A 17,796-nucleotide genomic window follows, 5' to 3' on the forward strand; every position below is an offset into this window, starting at 1 on the left:
TTTTGTAGACCTTAATTAGAAGGTTTTTAAAAAAGAAAATTACGATTTTAGACGACCCTGTGACATTTTCACCATCAAATTTTCCAGAAATAAAATATATTTTATTGAAAATGGCACAGGATCGCAGAAACGTCGAAAAATTATTTAATTAATTTTTAATCACACCTTCAAAATAAGACTAAAATATCAGAAATGTTTATTCTTTAAAAATTAACATCCCTGGATTTTACCTAGGTCCCCATTTAATACAACCATTTAAAAGTTCATCTTGTCTTCTTTCATCCTATATCAACATGGTTTTGATTTTATATCAAAATAAGTGTTATACATAAGGACGAAATCAACAAAAATTTCTCAAACCTTATATTTTATCTCTTGTGTTAATAAATCTACTAAGACCATGTTTGTGTCCTTGTGTTTATTTTATAGTTTTAAACTGCTGTAAGTTTATTTTCATTGGTGGAGTCGTTTCAAAGTTATGTTTTTCTGATTTTCGAAAAAAAAATCCGAGGATTTGGAAAATTTTGAATAAAATTCCCAAAAGTTTGATTATAAAATTTACTTATTTTTTTAATTTTCTCAAAAATTTGTATTAAGAGGTGCAGAAAACGAATATCATTTTTGTATCTTATTAAAAAAAAGGTTTTAACACATGTTACCACGTTTTCGCTGAAATTATTCACTTCAATACCAACCATACTCATGGATAGTGGCCAAATACAATTTGGTCTTATTGACCTACATAATCTTGTATAATACGATCCTTCATATATTTTAACATCCTATATCGACTGGTTACTACCTTGAAATACATAGGTACGCAACAAAGGCAAAAAGCATATTTATCATATATCTAATATATATATACANTATAATTATATATATATAATTTTTTATCCATTAGATTTAGTGATCCGATTGACCAAATAACATCTTTCAATTAATTAATCTTTATGTAAGGTATGGGTTGATATAAAAAAGCCAGTGTCACGAGCGAGATTCGAACCCACGACTTCGGCTAGATACGCCGCTGCTCTACCACCTGAGCTATCGTGACCTCGATCCACTCGGACATCAACTCCCCATCTCAAACCCACCTTATGAGTTTTCCCTCCTTTTGCCATTTTTCAATGGTTCATGGTTTTCATGGTGGTAGAGCAGCGGTGTATCTAGCCGAAGGTCGTGGGTTCGAATTCCTCTCGTGCCATTAACTTTTTTTCATCTCAACTAAAAACCTTAATTAATTGTCATGAATTAATTGGTCAAGCGGACCACGAAAGTAGTGAATTAATGAGCTACTTATTGTGTTTGTTTCTAGGGCTTGGATTTGGCTCATAACGAGTTCAGAAGGTTGGATAGAAGAGTTTTAGCAAATTTACCATCTCTGAGACGTCTCGACGTAAGCAAGAACAACTTACTCGTCGTCGACCCTGCTTCCTTCCTCGGCACTCCGGCCCTGGAGCATGTCAACCTATCACACAATGCCATCGAAGTCATAACCCCTCAGACTTTACCGCATTTGAACAATTTGTTCGATCTGGATGTCGGCAGTAACCGTCTACGCAGTATTGTTCCAGGTCTTCCGAGAGCCCTTGAATATCTTTACATGTCCAAGAATCAAATCACAGCTCTCCCAAGAGCTCCATCATCAGATCTTCTTTTACCATCACTCAAACTTCTTGATTTCAATGGTATTTTACACATAAAAATAGTAATTTTTTAAACATTTAAATAATCTCGTGTGAAAACTTAATAAATTGACAGGGAATAGCATACAAAGCCTGCCTCCTGAAGGATTCATATCAATGCCGCTTTTGAGGAAACTGTTTCTCGGTGAAAACTCTATACAGAAAATAGACGAGAGGTCGTTCGAAGGATTGGGAAGACTGGAAAAATTGGAACTGCACGACAATAAACTGAACGCTATACACGAAAACGCTTTCAGAGACTTAAGAAGACTGCGGGAGCTTTCTTTGAAAAGCAACAGGCTGAATAAATTCCAATCAAATCTTCTCAGAGAAAACGACAATCTTAACATGTTGGATTTGAGCCACAACCAATTGATAGAGTTGACTAGCTCGACATTTGACAACAACAGGTTAATCATTTAGACACTATAAAGCCAGTTTAATTTTCCCGGATAAATAATAAATTTATTTTTTGATTTTTAGAAAGATTAGAGAAATATCGTTATCACACAATGCATTTAGTTCGTTTCCCGAAGCCGTCAAGAAACTGCCCGAATTGGAAAATCTTGATTTGAGCTATAATAGAATTCAACAATTGATACAACCCTTGTCCAACATGAAATCGTTAAGCATGCTCAAATTGACGAAAAATAAACTGCAGACTTTGATCGACAGCACGTTTTCGAACATGGACAACTTAACGCTTCTTGATTTGGAAAGTAACGAAATCCAGTACCTCACCCCGCACGTCGTACGTTCGATGCCATCCTTACAAACCCTAAAACTCGCCAAAAATAAACTCTCGACGATTCCGAGCGCTGCGTTTTCCGATCTTCCCCAGTTAACGGACGTGGAACTTCAAGAAAATCTCCTGACGCATTTGGCGAGCGATTCGTTCACGGGTGTGCCCAATCTTCTCTTTCTTAATCTGAGCCACAATCTTCTGACCGGACTGGACCGAGCAGGCCTCCACGGTCTAAAATCAATGGAAATTCTGGATATAAGTCATAATAAAGTGTCAAGGCTGAACACACCAGGCCTGCCCAATTTGGATTCGTTAATTCAACTGAAGGTAAAGGGAATCTTCTGGAATTTTTTATGCGGCTTGTGATAAATATTTGATTTTTTTTTGTAGATGGACGACAACAAGATATGCACAATTCAAGGATCCCCTTTTTCTAAAATGTCTCATTTAAGAATGCTCAGCCTGAGAAATAACAAATTGATATCGCTATCGGAAAACGCATTTCAACCTCTTCGATCTACAATTTATCAACTAGATATTGAAGGTAATATACTAAATGAATTACTGACTAATGACTTATATAAACTCAATTCTGGACGTACATGTACATACATACATGCAGAATTGAGCCAATGACTTCACTTCTCAGAATCACTCGTTTCTGGTTTTGGCAGTCAAATTCAGGTTCAGATTTGGCGTTTCACGGTCGAACAACCCCAACTCATGCTGTTATCAAGATACAATCATATCCTCATTCATTGTTAAACGTTATTTTCTATCTATATACCACTCATCCAAGTAGGGTGATAGTTCTCGGTACTCCTCGGGTCGTTAGGGTATTCATTATTCCACCATCAGCCCTCTCGCACTATACATTCACGCTAATAAATACACACAATATAAGTAAACTCACAAGAGACCATAAAACGGGATGTCTATGGGTACTATATGCAATACAACCTCTGGTTCCTCCGAAGATCGGAACAAATGACTCAAATCCTTGAGTGTAGCATTTCTCTTATCATATCGGATGATTTTTCACAGACGGTCTCAATATGAAGCCAAGGAATGGCACCCTTCCTTCAAGTGGGGGCTTTGGCCTAAAATAAGTGTCCATGTGTCAGCCTCGCATGGCCTATTCTTCGACCAGTGAGAATGATCCCTCTTCTTCAATTTCGATTCTCCATGGCCATCTTTCGACCCAGCTCATGATATGTGAGAGCATTTCTGCAAAACGTAATCTGAACAAACCGCGCGAGAAACAGCTTACATCACAACTTGTACGCAAGACTGCATTTTCACTTAGGGCGAAACTACACGGAGTGCTCTGACATGACAGCCTATGAGGTGTCTCTGGTCTTGAGGGCGAGGGGTGAATTCAGCTGAATTGCCAACCGTGGAGACAGGACCGCGCCATCATTTGCTCCTTATATAACCTCAACGTCCCGGAGGACACTCTCCACTTCATGGGAGTGTGCCCCGTTCTGAGAGAGTTCCGCCAAAGGTACTTTGGGAAACTGAAGCTGGATGTAGAAGAAGTCATTGCAATCCTCAACGGAAGGGATAACTGGAGGAAGCTTATGGTGTACCTCACTCACGCCCTGCGGTACCGAAAATACCTGGTTGACCAATTCAATTTTTAAAATCAAAGTTCATTCTAAAGATACAAAAATTGATAAAGCAACTCGACAGACGGCTAAGGCCATTGTCAATTTAGCTTTTTCTTTGGAAATGTAAAGTTAATGTAAATACTTTGTGTAAATAAAGCCTTTATTCATTCATTCAAGAAAGAAAAATTACAAATTTAATTTTGTTGTACAATATTACCCACGGTTATAGTATAGATGAAGGGTATTCGAAAATCAATGAAATCCATGGGTGATGTTTTTTATTTTTTCCTTTCGGGCCGTTGGCCCATCTTCAGCATCTCAAATAGGCTAATTAGTGCTTTTAAAATTTAATACAAACCTTAAAAACTACTTTTAAATTTAGACAATGTTCGCCGTGTAAACATAATTTGTTAATAAAAAATTTATTGAATGAAGTGACTGAAATTTAGCTATTTTTAGGTAACCCCTTGAAGTGCTCTTGCAGTTTACTTTGGTTACAATCTTGGGTTCGAGAGGGCCCATATCAAGGGCCAAGATGTTCTGACGGTTCTCTGTTGAAAGAGTTTCGCTTGTCGAGAGAGGACTGTGCTGAGCCAAAGAGTTTCGACCATACTCAAAATTGTGAAGACAGTCCAAGTATGTAAATATATTCATTTAGTGCATGTGTTATGGTATTTCAAACTTTGTCTGTATTTTAGCTTTGGGACAAACCCAGCAGCTCTATGCAAATAATTGGAAAGACATGCATCAAAAGCCGCTCCCCGAGGAGACAGATTACTTTTATGAGGATTACATAGAGTATGAAGAGAATGTGACTCTTCCTTCGAATTTCTCTCAACAGCAACAAAAACAGCCGCAACAAGTGGTCGCTTCTTCGACGGACGCTCCTATTTTAATTTTGACGACGAGCACTCATAAACCTGCAGCCATGTCGCATTTCATACCAGGAGACACACCGACCCTTTACGCGAAACCAGGGTCAGTCGAAAACAAATTTCAAAAGCCGTCTAGTAAGCCGGGAACATCGTTTACATTTTTCGGGATGCCACTTCCCTATTTGAACATAGACAGTTTCTGGGGTTCGAGCAGGAATTCGGACGGAAAGACCAGATTCCCGGGGGCGAAAGGGAGAGTCCAGCAGGTGACATCGCCTCCAAAAGTCGAAGACGGATTCAGGCCGATGCTTCCGTCGACCGGAGGGTTCAAACCGATATTCAACCCTTACAATCGGACCGAAGAAGACGACGACAAACAATTAGAACCCGTGAAACTCACACCCAAACCTTCCGTCAATAGTTCCCGATGGGATATTAAAACTAATAACTTACCCACAATCTTGCATAAAAAAGAAGCTACCATTACAAAAGTGCAGCCTGAAAAGACCGATAATAGGATAACAGGGAATGACCAAATTGCTCAACTAACTGACAATGTGTATAATCAGAAAAACCACACAGAATGGCCAGCACCGCAGTCCAGCTCTATGGGAACAACTCAGCCAATTTTTCAGTATAACAGGCTCGAGCCAGAATTGGAAGTGACGACACCTCTGCTGGAGTCTCTTCCTGATGATATACAACTAGTAACTAATCACCTGGTACCTGTACCAACAACGACTAAAAGACCTGCTTACTTTTCAACTAAATCATCTTCAATGCCTCCTCAAACTTCAGATATCGATACGGAAGAAGGTTTGTTTAATAAATTGATTCTGGGAAAGCATATATCTAAATTCGATTTCAATACTCTTTCAGCACCTTTTGACGTAATAGTACAATCGACCGTACCTACAATTTTATCTCCGGTGAAAAACCTAAGCGGAGGTCTGGGTGGGCCGTCTCCACTTTCCGGTTTTCTAGCCCCAGGAGGTCAACTTCCACCAGTTCGAAGCCACGGAAGGCCGACTATAACGAAAGTCACGATGTCACCTTCTTTGGCGACCTCTTCGGGTGCGATGCCCGTCGCTGAAGAAATCCAAGGCCCAGTCCCACCTAGGCAGAACTTCGACTTCCACACCCCATCGACAGAAAAACCGAAACAGAACAACTCTATTGCATGGTACTACAAAAATTACAATAACACAGACTTGAAACCGTACATTGGACCTGGTATGTACAGACCTTCAAAATCTAATAAAACCTCACAATTAACAATAAATGTACTATTATTGATTTTCACAACACTAGTCATGAACTAAAATCATTCAACAACCTACCATGTATATTAAATTAGCAATGTATTGTTTTATATGTGTGTATATGTAGTTTGTAACATTATAATACATTATTTTGTTAAATTTTATTTCTAACTTCTTTCAATCCTTTATTTTTAATTTGTTGTAAGTCAACAAAATGATTCATTAACATATTATTTGCATTTAAAAATATAGAACTTATACAATTCTCTGATGATGAACTACACACAGCAAGTTGAGCGAAATTTATGTACACTATTTTTCATGCAAGAATTTAATCTTTTTCGCAAATTTCTCCGGTCTTAAATGGTCTCTTAAATCGTCTGAAAGAACGCTCTTGCGCCCTTGAGATGTTTACTATTTAGTTCATATGCACATGTTCCTATGGCTAGTAGTTCGGCTTGAAAGTTGATAGTATGGTGATCCAATCCTCTTTATGCCCCATACCCGTATCAACTTTGAGCCGTCCGTATACCGAAAATTGGAGGTTTATCTTCTTTTGCTTTATTTTCCAAATCAGATCTCTTTTCAGGAATTATTTTGAATAATTTATCGAATCTTTTTAGTACTTATTTTCTCCGATATGTCGAAGAAGGTTTTAGCAATGTCCGTTATTTTAACTTTGTCGAAGATTTTGGTATGGCACTTGTTAACAGCTTTTATTCTACCGTTTGATGAATTCTCAGTTCTTCCAACGATGCCATCCTTTTTACATAAGGGTCGCAGTACGCTTCAGTATACGTTCCATTCCGGCCGTGGGTGTTGTATTAATAGCACCAATGATGCTAAGCATTTTCTCTCCTTCTCGGGTTCACTAGTGACCAAAGTCTCTCTTTCTTCTACTGTGTCCCAAATCTATTCTGGTTGTGCTAAGGCAAGCGATTCTTTGGGCTTTTTGTAGAATTTCTTCTTTCTTTCTTTGTTCTATTTTTGGCCACTATATGTAACGTGCATAAGTGATCATGGATCTGACAATCATAAAGATCGTAAGTTCATTTTTGGATTTAGTCCCCAAGTTTTTCCACTGTCTTTTTTATATCCATTGTGCCTATAATGCTCAGTTGTAGGTTTTTTAAGGTGAGCTTCCGCGTTAACCTTTGGCCAAGGTCCTAGGCATGTAATTTTTTTGAATTACTATATTTCTTGGTTTTGCAGGGTTAGAGCTTTAAAATTAAGCATCTTATTCCTGGTTAATTGTACAGTTGTTATCTTTGAGGGTTTTATATTTTCACTGCTAAGTTTAAGGCCTTTTGCAATAGTTCGGCGTGTTTTTTGTGTGTTTTCGTACGGCTAGTTTTCTTTTTGAATCTCCTTCCCTGATGAAAATTTGGTGAATATTTCTGCCATAACATAAAAAAGAAGAAAACAGGCAGTATGTTTTGAAGAATGATTATTAGTTTAACAAAGTAGTGTTTTCATCAACTTAACGGTTATTCAGTAACAGTTATAATTGAGTAATGGATAATTTAGGAAAAAGAACATGCACTTTGATTATGTTACCAAACAGCAACTAGCATAGTTTACATCAATATAGCAATATAAATTCCTGCGTCGAACCATAAGTGTTGGTGTACTTTGATGACGTTTTGATGATGCTCAATGGTCATGGAAACGTCTGCATGTTGAGACCCGTAGAAGACGAAAAGGTAATGTAAAAAATGCGTTCTAATTAAAAAGATAAGAAACTAAACAAACCAATGCTTGTTTCTCTTAGATCGTTCACTTCAGAATATGTACTACGGACATTTCATGGATTTAAAAATAATAAAATACTTCGAAGATTTGCTTCCACCATTTATTCACTATCATCCGGTAATAAAATGTTTCAATTTTTTTTTATAAAGTCAAAGAGAAAAAAAAACCGGAACTTGTATTTATTTGTTTGTTTTCTATAATAACTAGGTATAATGGTTGACTGGTAAACATTAATAACTTGCTGTTTACCTTCAAAGAGTGTTACTAATCCTTTTACACTCTTTAGTTTGAAAATAAAGAAAATCGATTTTTTTTTTAAATTGTTTTATTTGTTGATACAATAAATTTGAGTAAATTTTTTTTTTCTTAAAAGCATGGTTTTAAGCGGAGAAGATCTCTCCCAGGCAGATGCTTTGGCCAACAACAATGCGTCCATTACATAGCCAAGACTATAAGTGATGCGCTGTACCATCCATGATGGTCTACAGGGTTGTAGGTCTTGATCAAAGAAAAGGTAGTATTCGAGTGCATTGTACAATGGCTAGAAACAATTGTTTTATTGCTCTTACCACACTAAGGAACCACTATCTCATAGCTTTCCTGATACAGCCAACTCCAAACGGTGAGGTTTAAAAGTAATCAGAAGGCATCATGAGAATAGCCTAGTCTCTAGACTGTCCGCATCAGGTTCTCTATTACTAGAGAGGCATTGAGCAAAAATGCAATTCATAAATCAGCTTCTGGCTTGGGCACTTGAACAATGGGGTAGTTGTTCTCTTTGTAATGAGTGCCAGCTTGGTTTATGGCATTCAGATGTCTGGGACCTTATTTGGAGGAGATGTGGAGAATACTTTGCTTTATGTGCCTGCATAAGTCACAGCGTTTTCAAAGACAGGCAGTAATGGTATGGGGTGGAATCAACATCCATGCCCATCCCGAATTGATTATCATCCAGAATCGATCTTTAACTTCACTAAGTGTATTGACGAAGTTCTGGAAGCTGTGATCCCATTCACTCCATTTATGGGGAGCAACTTTGTGCTATTGTAATGTAGGGTAATGCTAGGCCATGAAGCTCAAGTTGTGACCCCATCACTCGGAGGATGTAGGGAATACTACAATGGCTACCACACATTCACCTGAATCCCATCGAGCACTTATGGGACTTGATAAAAAGACGGGTTAGGTGACATCGTTCACCATTCCAACAAGCTTTGAACAGCTTCAAACCGCTCTTCTTGAAGAATGGGATTATGTTCTGGGATTTTTATCTGATCATTTATTTATTCAGTGCATAGGAGACTTAAGTCTTTCATGAGATCAGAGGAGGTATATGTGCTATTAAAAGCAAATCTAGGTACTAAATTGTTAGTTAAATTTTAATTTATCAGTAAATGATTTTCTGGTGTTTTGGTGAATTTTCTTGCAAATTCGATTATAATAATTTTTTAAACTAAAACTTAAGAATTTTTGATTTGATTTAATTTGGTTGTTGTTTAATTACATTAACCACTTGAAATAAGTATGTTGTAATTAATAAAGTGATAAAAATACATATAGTTTGAAATAAACAACCAAATACGAATGTTCAGTTTTTGCCTCTGAGGGTATATGCAAGAAACAGTGATTTCAATATTGGGTGATGAAAAAGTATGTTTTACATTGATTTGATCATAATATCAATAATTATCTATAATTATTATATTATCAATAATTAGGTATAAAATATACAATGCAATACAATTGTAGTACAAATGTAATACAATATACAATTGTAGCAAAAAAGAATAAATTCAGTTAAATTAGTATCCGACCAATTAACCCTTGTATTATAGTCCTTTTCTTGTGGAAAGACAAACAAAAGAAAATAAAGGACTATTGACTTGCATTCCCACATTAGCGCTTATTCAAAGATGAATGAAACTTCTGAATTGTAAATTAAGGATTTGGAAAAAGTGGTGTGGCTGTTATCAGAGTGTCTGGCCCAGAGGCTAAAACAGCAGCTGAAAAACTTGGAGGCAGTCTTCCAAAACCGAGATACGCTTCGCTTCGCAAGTTCCGTCATCCTTTGACGAATGACGTTTTGGATAATGGGATCCTTCTCTGGTTTCCTGGTATGTACATGTTCATATGTAAGATTGTTTTCTAGGTGATTTTTTATTATTATTACAGGTCCCAAGAGTTTCACTGGGGAAGATTGCTGCGAATTTCAAGTCCATGGAGGCCCTGCTGTGATATCCTCCGTTCTTGATGCTTTAGGGAAAATCAACGGCCTTCGCCCGGCAGAACAGGGTCAGTGTTTGGCAATTTTCTGCAATCCTCTAGCTAATTTTTGTATGCTTCAGGTGAATTTACAAAAAGGGCGTTTTACTCGGGCAAATTGGACCTGACGTCTGTCGAAGGTTTGGCCGATTTAATCAATGCTGAAACGGAAAATCAAAGAAAGCAGGCAATAATCCAAATGGAAGGAGCACTTTTTGATTTGTACAATGATTGGACCAAAACATTAACCAAGGTAATATGAAATTTTACATTACATTCATTATATACAACAAATTTTCTATTGTTTTAAATTTAATTTTCAGTGCTTAGCCAATTTAGAGGCTTATATTGATTTTGATGAAGACCAAAATCTTGAAAACACATTAATGGCGGATACTGATAAAAAATTAAATGATCTTAAAACTTCTATTAAGGTAAATAAAATTATCATTTTTTATACTTCCTGAAATATAAAACTAATGTTTTAACCATTACAAATTTAAAAAAAAAAAAAAAAATCATATCAATCTTTGCAGAACCATTTACAAGATGGAAGAAAAGGAGAAAGGCTTAGAAGCGGTGTCAGTGTAACAATTATTGGGGCTCCAAATGTTGGAAAAAGCAGTCTACTTAATATTTTAAGTATGTCATTATAACAATCATTTTAATAAAAATAATAATTTTAAATTATATGCTTCAAGGCAGACAACCAACTGCTATAGTTAGCCCGATTCCAGGAACTACAAGGGATTTGATCAAAACAAATATAGATATAAATGGTTATCCAGTAAACATAAATGATACTGCTGGTTTAAGAGGTTTTACTGAAGACCTTATTGAAGTTGAAGGGATGGCGAGAGCAAAGAGAGCAGCTGAGCAATCCGATCTCCTTATTTTAGTTTTAGATGGGAAAGAACTGCTGTCGTGGCTAAGGAAAGATAACCTTACACCAAATGCCGACTCTTTATATTATTATATAGATAGTTTAAATATCTTTGAAGATATAAAATCCTACCTTAGTATTAATAAAGATGAAATAGTATCTAGTCAGAACAAACAAGTAATGATAATTGTTAATAAAATTGACTTGATCACTGAAGAAGAGGCTGCTTTATCAAAACTTAAGTTTATATGTGGAATATCATGCAAGAATAAAACCGGGCTGCAAAAACTGATAAAAGGGTTATCAAAGAATCTTGAAAGCCTGTAAGCATTTGGTTTTATAAAAAAGGTAATATTTTTCTAAAAATTGTGTTGCATTTCAGATGTGGCTCTCCGAACAGACTCAGCCCGACTTTCACCCAAGCTAGGCACAGATTTTGTTTACAGGAGTGTTTAGACGCGCTTGAAAAATTTTCTAATTACTCGATCAGTGAAGTTGATCTGGCAGCTCAGGAAATAAGAAATGCGCTGTACAGCCTAGGCAAAATAACAGGGCATGTGACAACAGAGGATATATTAGAAGTTATATTTAAAGACTTTTGTATTGGAAAATAAATGAGTTTTATCTATGCATGTGTCTATCTAAAATGTATGCCTTTGACAATTCAGGATTAATGTCAAGCATGTAAAAGTGAAGATTACCAGATTATTGTACTTTTCAGTGTAAAGTGCTACTTGATTTTAGTAAAACACAATATCGACTTTTGCTGTCTGCCTCATTGATTTTCCTGTCAGTTCATTCAGTAGATATTTTTACATTACCAACTGAATGTTTTTCCTTTAAGGTAGACTTAAATCCATAATAAAACTTTGAATAAAATTAATGGTAAAATAGGAGAATACAGAGAGGTCTTCAGGTCAGCATGTTTGGAATTAAATCATGTTGGATAAGATCGATTTTACCATAACCAGTGGTGGACTTACATGTTGATTTTTAGTTTATGCATGTTACTGTTGGAAATTAAATTTCTGTTTTTTCTTTACTGGACCATTGCTGTAAGATTTCATATGCTAGCATGTTGAGCTAGTGTGTCTGTTTTGCCCTGTAAGAGCTTTTGAGACTGTCTGGTTTTCCTGCACCAGGAGCTAAGCTTTAGCAACACTAGGATGCACAGACCTTAGCAATGTTGGACTAAATCTGCAGACATATTTAAGGCTGTTTTGCCCTGATGATGACCTTAAAATAGGTCGAAAGCTTGGCAATGGCAACTAAATTTATTTTATTCTTCAACACCATAACTTGATCCAGAGTGTTCATAAGTGAAAAAGTGGATGCTATTTCTAATACTGAAAAAAGAAAAATAGAGGCGAAGGGTCATATTTATTTGTAAGAATTTTATAGGTTTTGACAAGATTTTTGCCTTTCTATCTTGAAGAGTTTTTAAATTTAGGAAAAGTTTAATTAATTTTTTTGGAGGTTTTGGTAAAACATCTTTGAACCTTTTCTACAGGTTCTTTGTACCTTTCTAAACATCTTTGAAAGTAGGAGCTCCAAATACTAATTGCAAATTACTATAAGTCGAACATAGGTAACAATTTTTTTGAAAGTATTTCAGGAGAATGTACTTTTTTATATCATCACCAACCTAAATATTAACACCCCAAAGTAGTCAGACATTTTATCAATGCTCATTTGCACTTCAGTGAATGTAGTCAAGGAATTTTTAACAACTAGGCATCATCTGAAAAAGTAGTGATTTCACGTGATTTTGTCATTTATATCACTGGTATAAAGAATGAATATAATTGGACCCAGGACTTACCCTTGCGGAACTTCGCTGTGCATTTGATAGGAATCAGAATATGCTTGATTAATCTTGACTTAAAAATTCATGTCAAAGAGCAATTTGGAAAGAACTGTGGATACCAAAACCCTCTAGTGTGTAAATTAATAGTCTGTGAGGCATATGATCAAATGTCCTGGAGATATCAAGATTGATGATATCAGTTGGAATGTTTGAGTTCATGTTTTTTAATCTTCTGATTAATATATTCAAGACCTAAGAAGTAGATCAGGTACAACCAGTGGTTTTTCTAATTTTTGAGGTCTCCATTATCGTCTTGGAATATCTTCCAGGTCTTCTAAGATCCCTTGGGAATGACTAGTGGGATCATAGATATGAAAAATACAATTAATTAAGGTTTGTAATTGAGATAAAAAAAGTCAATAGCACGAACGGGATTCGAACCCACGATCTTCGGCTTGATACGCCGCTGCTCTACCACTTGAACTATCGTGACCTCGATCCACTCGGACACCAACTCTCAACTAAAAATCTTAATTGTATGATATCAATTGGTCAAGCGGACCACGAAACTAGTGAATTTGATATGAAAAATCTACAATGTGAGAATGATTTAAACTCCTCAGGAGTGAGCAGTGTCTTCAAGAAAAGCTTAAACTTACCTAAGCATTTTGTGAGAACTTATGTTGTTCATGTTGTGCATCGGCGTGTTTCATGGTTTGAACCAAGCATGGGCGAAAGGCGGGAATGAAATCCACTCCCCACACATCCGAGGTATTTATCTCATTCTGATAAGAACGAAAACAATGGGAACTTGTGCTGTCAACATGCAACGAAATGCTGAGTTTCTTGAGCCGGTCACGTTTCAACATGAATTCTCCAGCTTTGAATACTTGTTGCTTCTTCCAGGTTTGAGTGAATCCGAATCATGCTTTTAACACAATTTTCTATGTTTGCCTCCCTCTTTTACTACATAATTCGTGCGACTGTGATCCTCTACGGGAACACGGTTTTCGCGATGTACATGAATTTGTTTTACCCCAACATTGAAACGTTTGCCGATCTGAATTTCAGTCCGGTGATTTTCGGCGATGACCTATGCAACAGGAGCCCCCAAATTACAATCTCTAACGTACCGTGGAATTGGATTTCCATGCTAGGCAGAGGGAAAATCACCCTACGAGGTCATATGGATGGTAAAAATGTCTTTGTGAAGAAAATGGCCGACCCTGAGGAATTTAGTAAGCTGCACAAGAAAGCTGAGAACTTACTAGGGGATCCTAAAGTAAGTGTGGATATGCTCATAGATAAGATAGATAAATCTGTGAGGCAGATTGATCAAAAATTGATACTATGCCCACAAGAAACTGAAGTACGAGATCTCCTCGGGGAGATCAGAAAAACACAAGACTTTAAACAATTGATTTCAATATGGACCTCTCTTGAAGTCAACCCAGAAGCTGCAATGCTTCAGGTAATAGGGCAACAGATATATTACATATTGTAACATTAAAATTTTTAAATTAAAAATTAAATTTTTAATATACATTCCAGATGCTTCAACCCCCCATGTGGCCTGTACCAAAGTATTATGGTGCCTGTGGCTCACTTATCGTTGTAGAAGACTGTGGGGACATGTTATCAGACTACTATGACAAAAGTTACAACCAGAGGGCAAGGATCTCTGCGAAATTGCTCAGAATGGCTATGATGTTCACATTCAGGCATGCCAAATATGCATTTTATTTTACCGACTTTTCACCCGACAATATTGCAGTTGACTCTAATGAAAATGTCTGTTTAGTTGATCTTGAGCATATTTACGTCGTCGATAAATATCCGAAAGATACGAGTAAGAAAATCTTCACGTTTTACCGTTCTATTTATGACTTATCAAAATCAATTTTCTTTACAGGCCATTATCCTAACTGGAATATTACTTACTCAGCGTCCCATTACAATTGTCAGGATTGTTTTTTATTCCGTCCCTCAGAAATTTGCTCACATCATTTATCGGACCAAAATATACTTTCAGTTTGTCGTGTAAGTAAAGAAGTTTTGATCACATTTTTTAAGAGAATTTCCATATCAATTAATATTCTTATTTATTGTAGGAAATTTTATTCACCTCATCTGTGATATTTAAGGAAGGATTTCTCTATGACTCACCAGCTGATATCTTCTGGTTGATTTATGATTGTGTCAACGTGAGTCCGGGTGAAACACGATTTAAAATAGCAGAACAGTTAATAACTACTCTTGAAAAGTATTAACTAATTTAATGAATCAATGATAACAATAATAATATTTGATGATCTTTGTTTTTTGCTTTTTAATACAATTTTAACTGTTTTAACTCCACAAACTTGTTTTGTTTACTGCTTGTATGCTAATATAAGATAATGTAAATATGAAGAATTAATTTTTGTAAAAATAAAGTTTTATCGATTATTATAATTGTTTAATTTAATTTATTTTTTGCCTGATCCCATAATATATTTAATATTAAAGAAATTTATTAGTGAATTGGACTGGAAATAACTAAACCGGCTGTATTAAAAAGTCAGTATGACCTGTATCCTTTTAATATAAATGTAAAATATCTTTTTGTAAGAAGGTTTGGTGGTTTTTTTTAATGTTTTATTATTGACTTTCTACAGTATATTAAAAAAGGTAACTTTTTATCATTTATTTGATAGAGAATATATTTTTTAATAACACGAACAAATGAATTAGTTCCTGACTTTCTCATTATTATTATGCACTTAATATCTAATGCTTTGAAATAGTTTTTCAGATAAGAGTCAATTAAATCAATTTTGCAAATATATTCACACAGGATTTATAAATCTCATTAATGATGGGGGTATTTCAACTACAAGGTTATATGAACCCTCAGGATGCAGTGTTTTTGAAAAAGAGCCCATTTGTAATATGTTGGGTTTGAATGCAGGGGCGCTGGATTTGAACCCGGGACCTTTACCTTATGGTGATGAGCCCCTTGTCAACATTTAAATTGTTGCGGCCACCAATGCCCCTTAATGGCCAAATTATTTTTACAGTTTGTGCTGAAGTAAAGTTAATAATTAATTATACTTTTAGTCTAAGGCCTTGGTTGAGAAAAAAAAGCGTGTGTCACAAACGGGATTTGAACCATGATCTTTGGCTCAATACACTACTTCTGTAACCACTTAAGCTACACTGACAGACTCGTAACATTTGCTTTTTGTCTCAACCAAGACCCTAGATTAAAAGTATGATTAAATGAAATAATTAATAGGGTCAATTATGATTATTAAATGCACATTGCATTGACAAAACCAGAATTTCTTACATATTCTTATAAAACCTCGATATTTGTATTTGAATTATTTAAAAACCCAGTTGTAAACATTTGTAAATTGAATGTTACACATTTGATAAACTGAACCTTTGTTGCGATTGTTGTCGCCTAAACTATCCCTTTCCTGATTAGGAAGTTACGATAGTTGCAACATTCCTTTTCAGACAAATTCAAATGCCCTATTATTTTGTGTCTGGTGAATTTTGCCATGTACACACTCCCAGTATTCCGGTTCAGTTATTTATTTATGTTATTAAGGTTTACAAAAATCTTGTAAATCTCGTCACTCAATTGTTCAATCCGGTAATCTTGGTTTTTTCTGTACATCACTTAAACTCTGAGATAATACAGCTTGCAGAAAAAAATTCTATAAACAAAGATTAAAACTACACATAATTTTCTGTTTTATCTTATCTGACCAAAACCATTCTCATACCATTATTACAATGGAACTCAATTGCTTAATTACAATTTGTATACACTGGAAAGTAATTTTTTTGTTTTATATGTGTTAAATTGTTAAGTGTAGTATTGTAAGATTATGTAATTATTGATTATACATAGCTGATAATATTATTTCTTGCTTTCTTTGTATTAATTTTAGTTGTTTTGTCCATTATTGACCGTCTAGCCTTACTTAAAAAAAAAATTGTTTCTATTATAATTTTACTTTATATCAGACATTATTGTTTACTAACAACACAGTCCATGTATTACCCATCAAACTGTATTTTTTAAAAACTAGTGTTGTACAGAGTGAACATTTAAATAAATCTGTGCTTCACACTCATTTATTTTCGTCACAAAAACAAATAAAAATTATGGATATGTAGCCAAACCCTACCTTACTTTACCTAACCTAACTCTATTCCTATCTAACTATTCTAATCTGATGTGACCCAACCTAACCTAATCTAACCCAACCTCTAACCTAACCCGATCTGACCCATGCACACACCCCGGTAACATAAAATCAATGGCGAACATGGTTGTTTGTTGTTCTAAGCCAATATTCAATTACGAGGTACTTGAATGGTTCTAAAGAGCTGAAGATGGTTCTGTTCAACAAAAACTATGTTCTCAGCAGGGCAACGAGTGGGATTAACGTGTGTAAAATTCTCCTAAAAGACCACTGATTTTCGTTTTATCAAATGAAAAAGTGCACCAACAAAAAAAGGGGGCGTCGGTGGCCTCAACGGTTATAATCCGTCGACACGGCGCTCATCACTGTGAGGTAAAGGTCCAGGGTTCGAATACTTACAACTCACTTATTTCCAACAACACCGGCACCCCGAGGACCGACCTCTTGCTGTTGAGAACCCCGTCGTCTCGGGAATGTCTTCTCGTTCCGTGCCAAGAAAATTGAAATGTGTGCTGTAAAAGTGAAATATATGCTTGGTAAAATGGCAAAGTTGTGATTCACTAAGTTATTCGGCTCTTGTTGCTGAAATTCCCAAACTGGTGAAGATAAATTCTCTGGTAGTTTAAGAAGGGTCTCTATGTTTCACACCAAACCACCTCAGCAATTAATGAAACTGATTTCGACTAATTAATGAAACTTCCTTGGCTCCT

General features: G+C 35.7%; 3 protein-coding genes across 4 annotated transcripts in view; all 3 read left to right on the forward strand.

The window, feature by feature from the left end:
- The window catches only part of LOC106666791 (protein artichoke-like), a 36,348-nt gene extending 30,079 nt beyond the window's left edge, over positions 1-6,269 (forward strand). The window contains exons 4-10 of the mRNA XM_014394244.2: positions 1,319-1,691; positions 1,765-2,098; positions 2,172-2,760; positions 2,824-2,977; positions 4,503-4,679; positions 4,742-5,734; positions 5,798-6,269. Of these exons, the coding sequence (XP_014249730.1) occupies positions 1,319-1,691; positions 1,765-2,098; positions 2,172-2,760; positions 2,824-2,977; positions 4,503-4,679; positions 4,742-5,734; positions 5,798-6,240 (3,063 nt within the window). The 3' untranslated portion in view covers positions 6,241-6,269. The remainder of the gene's footprint in view (positions 1-1,318; positions 1,692-1,764; positions 2,099-2,171; positions 2,761-2,823; positions 2,978-4,502; positions 4,680-4,741; positions 5,735-5,797) is intronic.
- A 1,638-nt stretch (positions 6,270-7,907) lies between these two features.
- Positions 7,908-11,707, forward strand: LOC106666792 (tRNA modification GTPase GTPBP3, mitochondrial). Its single transcript, XM_014394245.2, has 8 exons — positions 7,908-8,049; positions 9,876-10,046; positions 10,105-10,224; positions 10,278-10,447; positions 10,518-10,628; positions 10,731-10,836; positions 10,896-11,400; positions 11,460-11,707. The coding sequence occupies exons 1-8, from the start codon at positions 7,935-7,937 to the stop codon at positions 11,689-11,691; spliced, it is 1,530 nt and encodes a 509-aa protein (XP_014249731.1). The 5' UTR covers positions 7,908-7,934; the 3' UTR covers positions 11,692-11,707.
- A 1,958-nt stretch (positions 11,708-13,665) lies between these two features.
- On the forward strand, positions 13,666-15,351 carry LOC106666793 (deleted in autism protein 1 homolog). 2 transcript variants are annotated; one of them, XM_014394247.2, is made up of 5 exons: positions 13,666-13,790; positions 13,956-14,355; positions 14,436-14,733; positions 14,797-14,924; positions 14,996-15,351. In XM_014394247.2, the coding sequence occupies exons 2-5, from the start codon at positions 14,035-14,037 to the stop codon at positions 15,152-15,154; spliced, it is 906 nt and encodes a 301-aa protein (XP_014249733.1). In that variant the 5' UTR covers positions 13,666-13,790; positions 13,956-14,034; the 3' UTR covers positions 15,155-15,351. The 2 variants fall into 2 exon arrangements, with proteins under 2 accessions (XP_014249733.1, XP_014249732.1); XM_014394246.2 differs by having other exon boundaries at positions 13,680-14,355.
- Positions 15,352-17,796: the final 2,445 nt, after the last annotated feature.

This window comes from Cimex lectularius, unplaced genomic scaffold (genome assembly GCF_000648675.2).
Source record: "Cimex lectularius strain Harlan isolate CLEC.00 unplaced genomic scaffold, Clec_2.1 scaffold223, whole genome shotgun sequence".
Lineage (NCBI taxonomy): Eukaryota > Metazoa > Arthropoda > Insecta > Hemiptera > Cimicidae > Cimex > Cimex lectularius.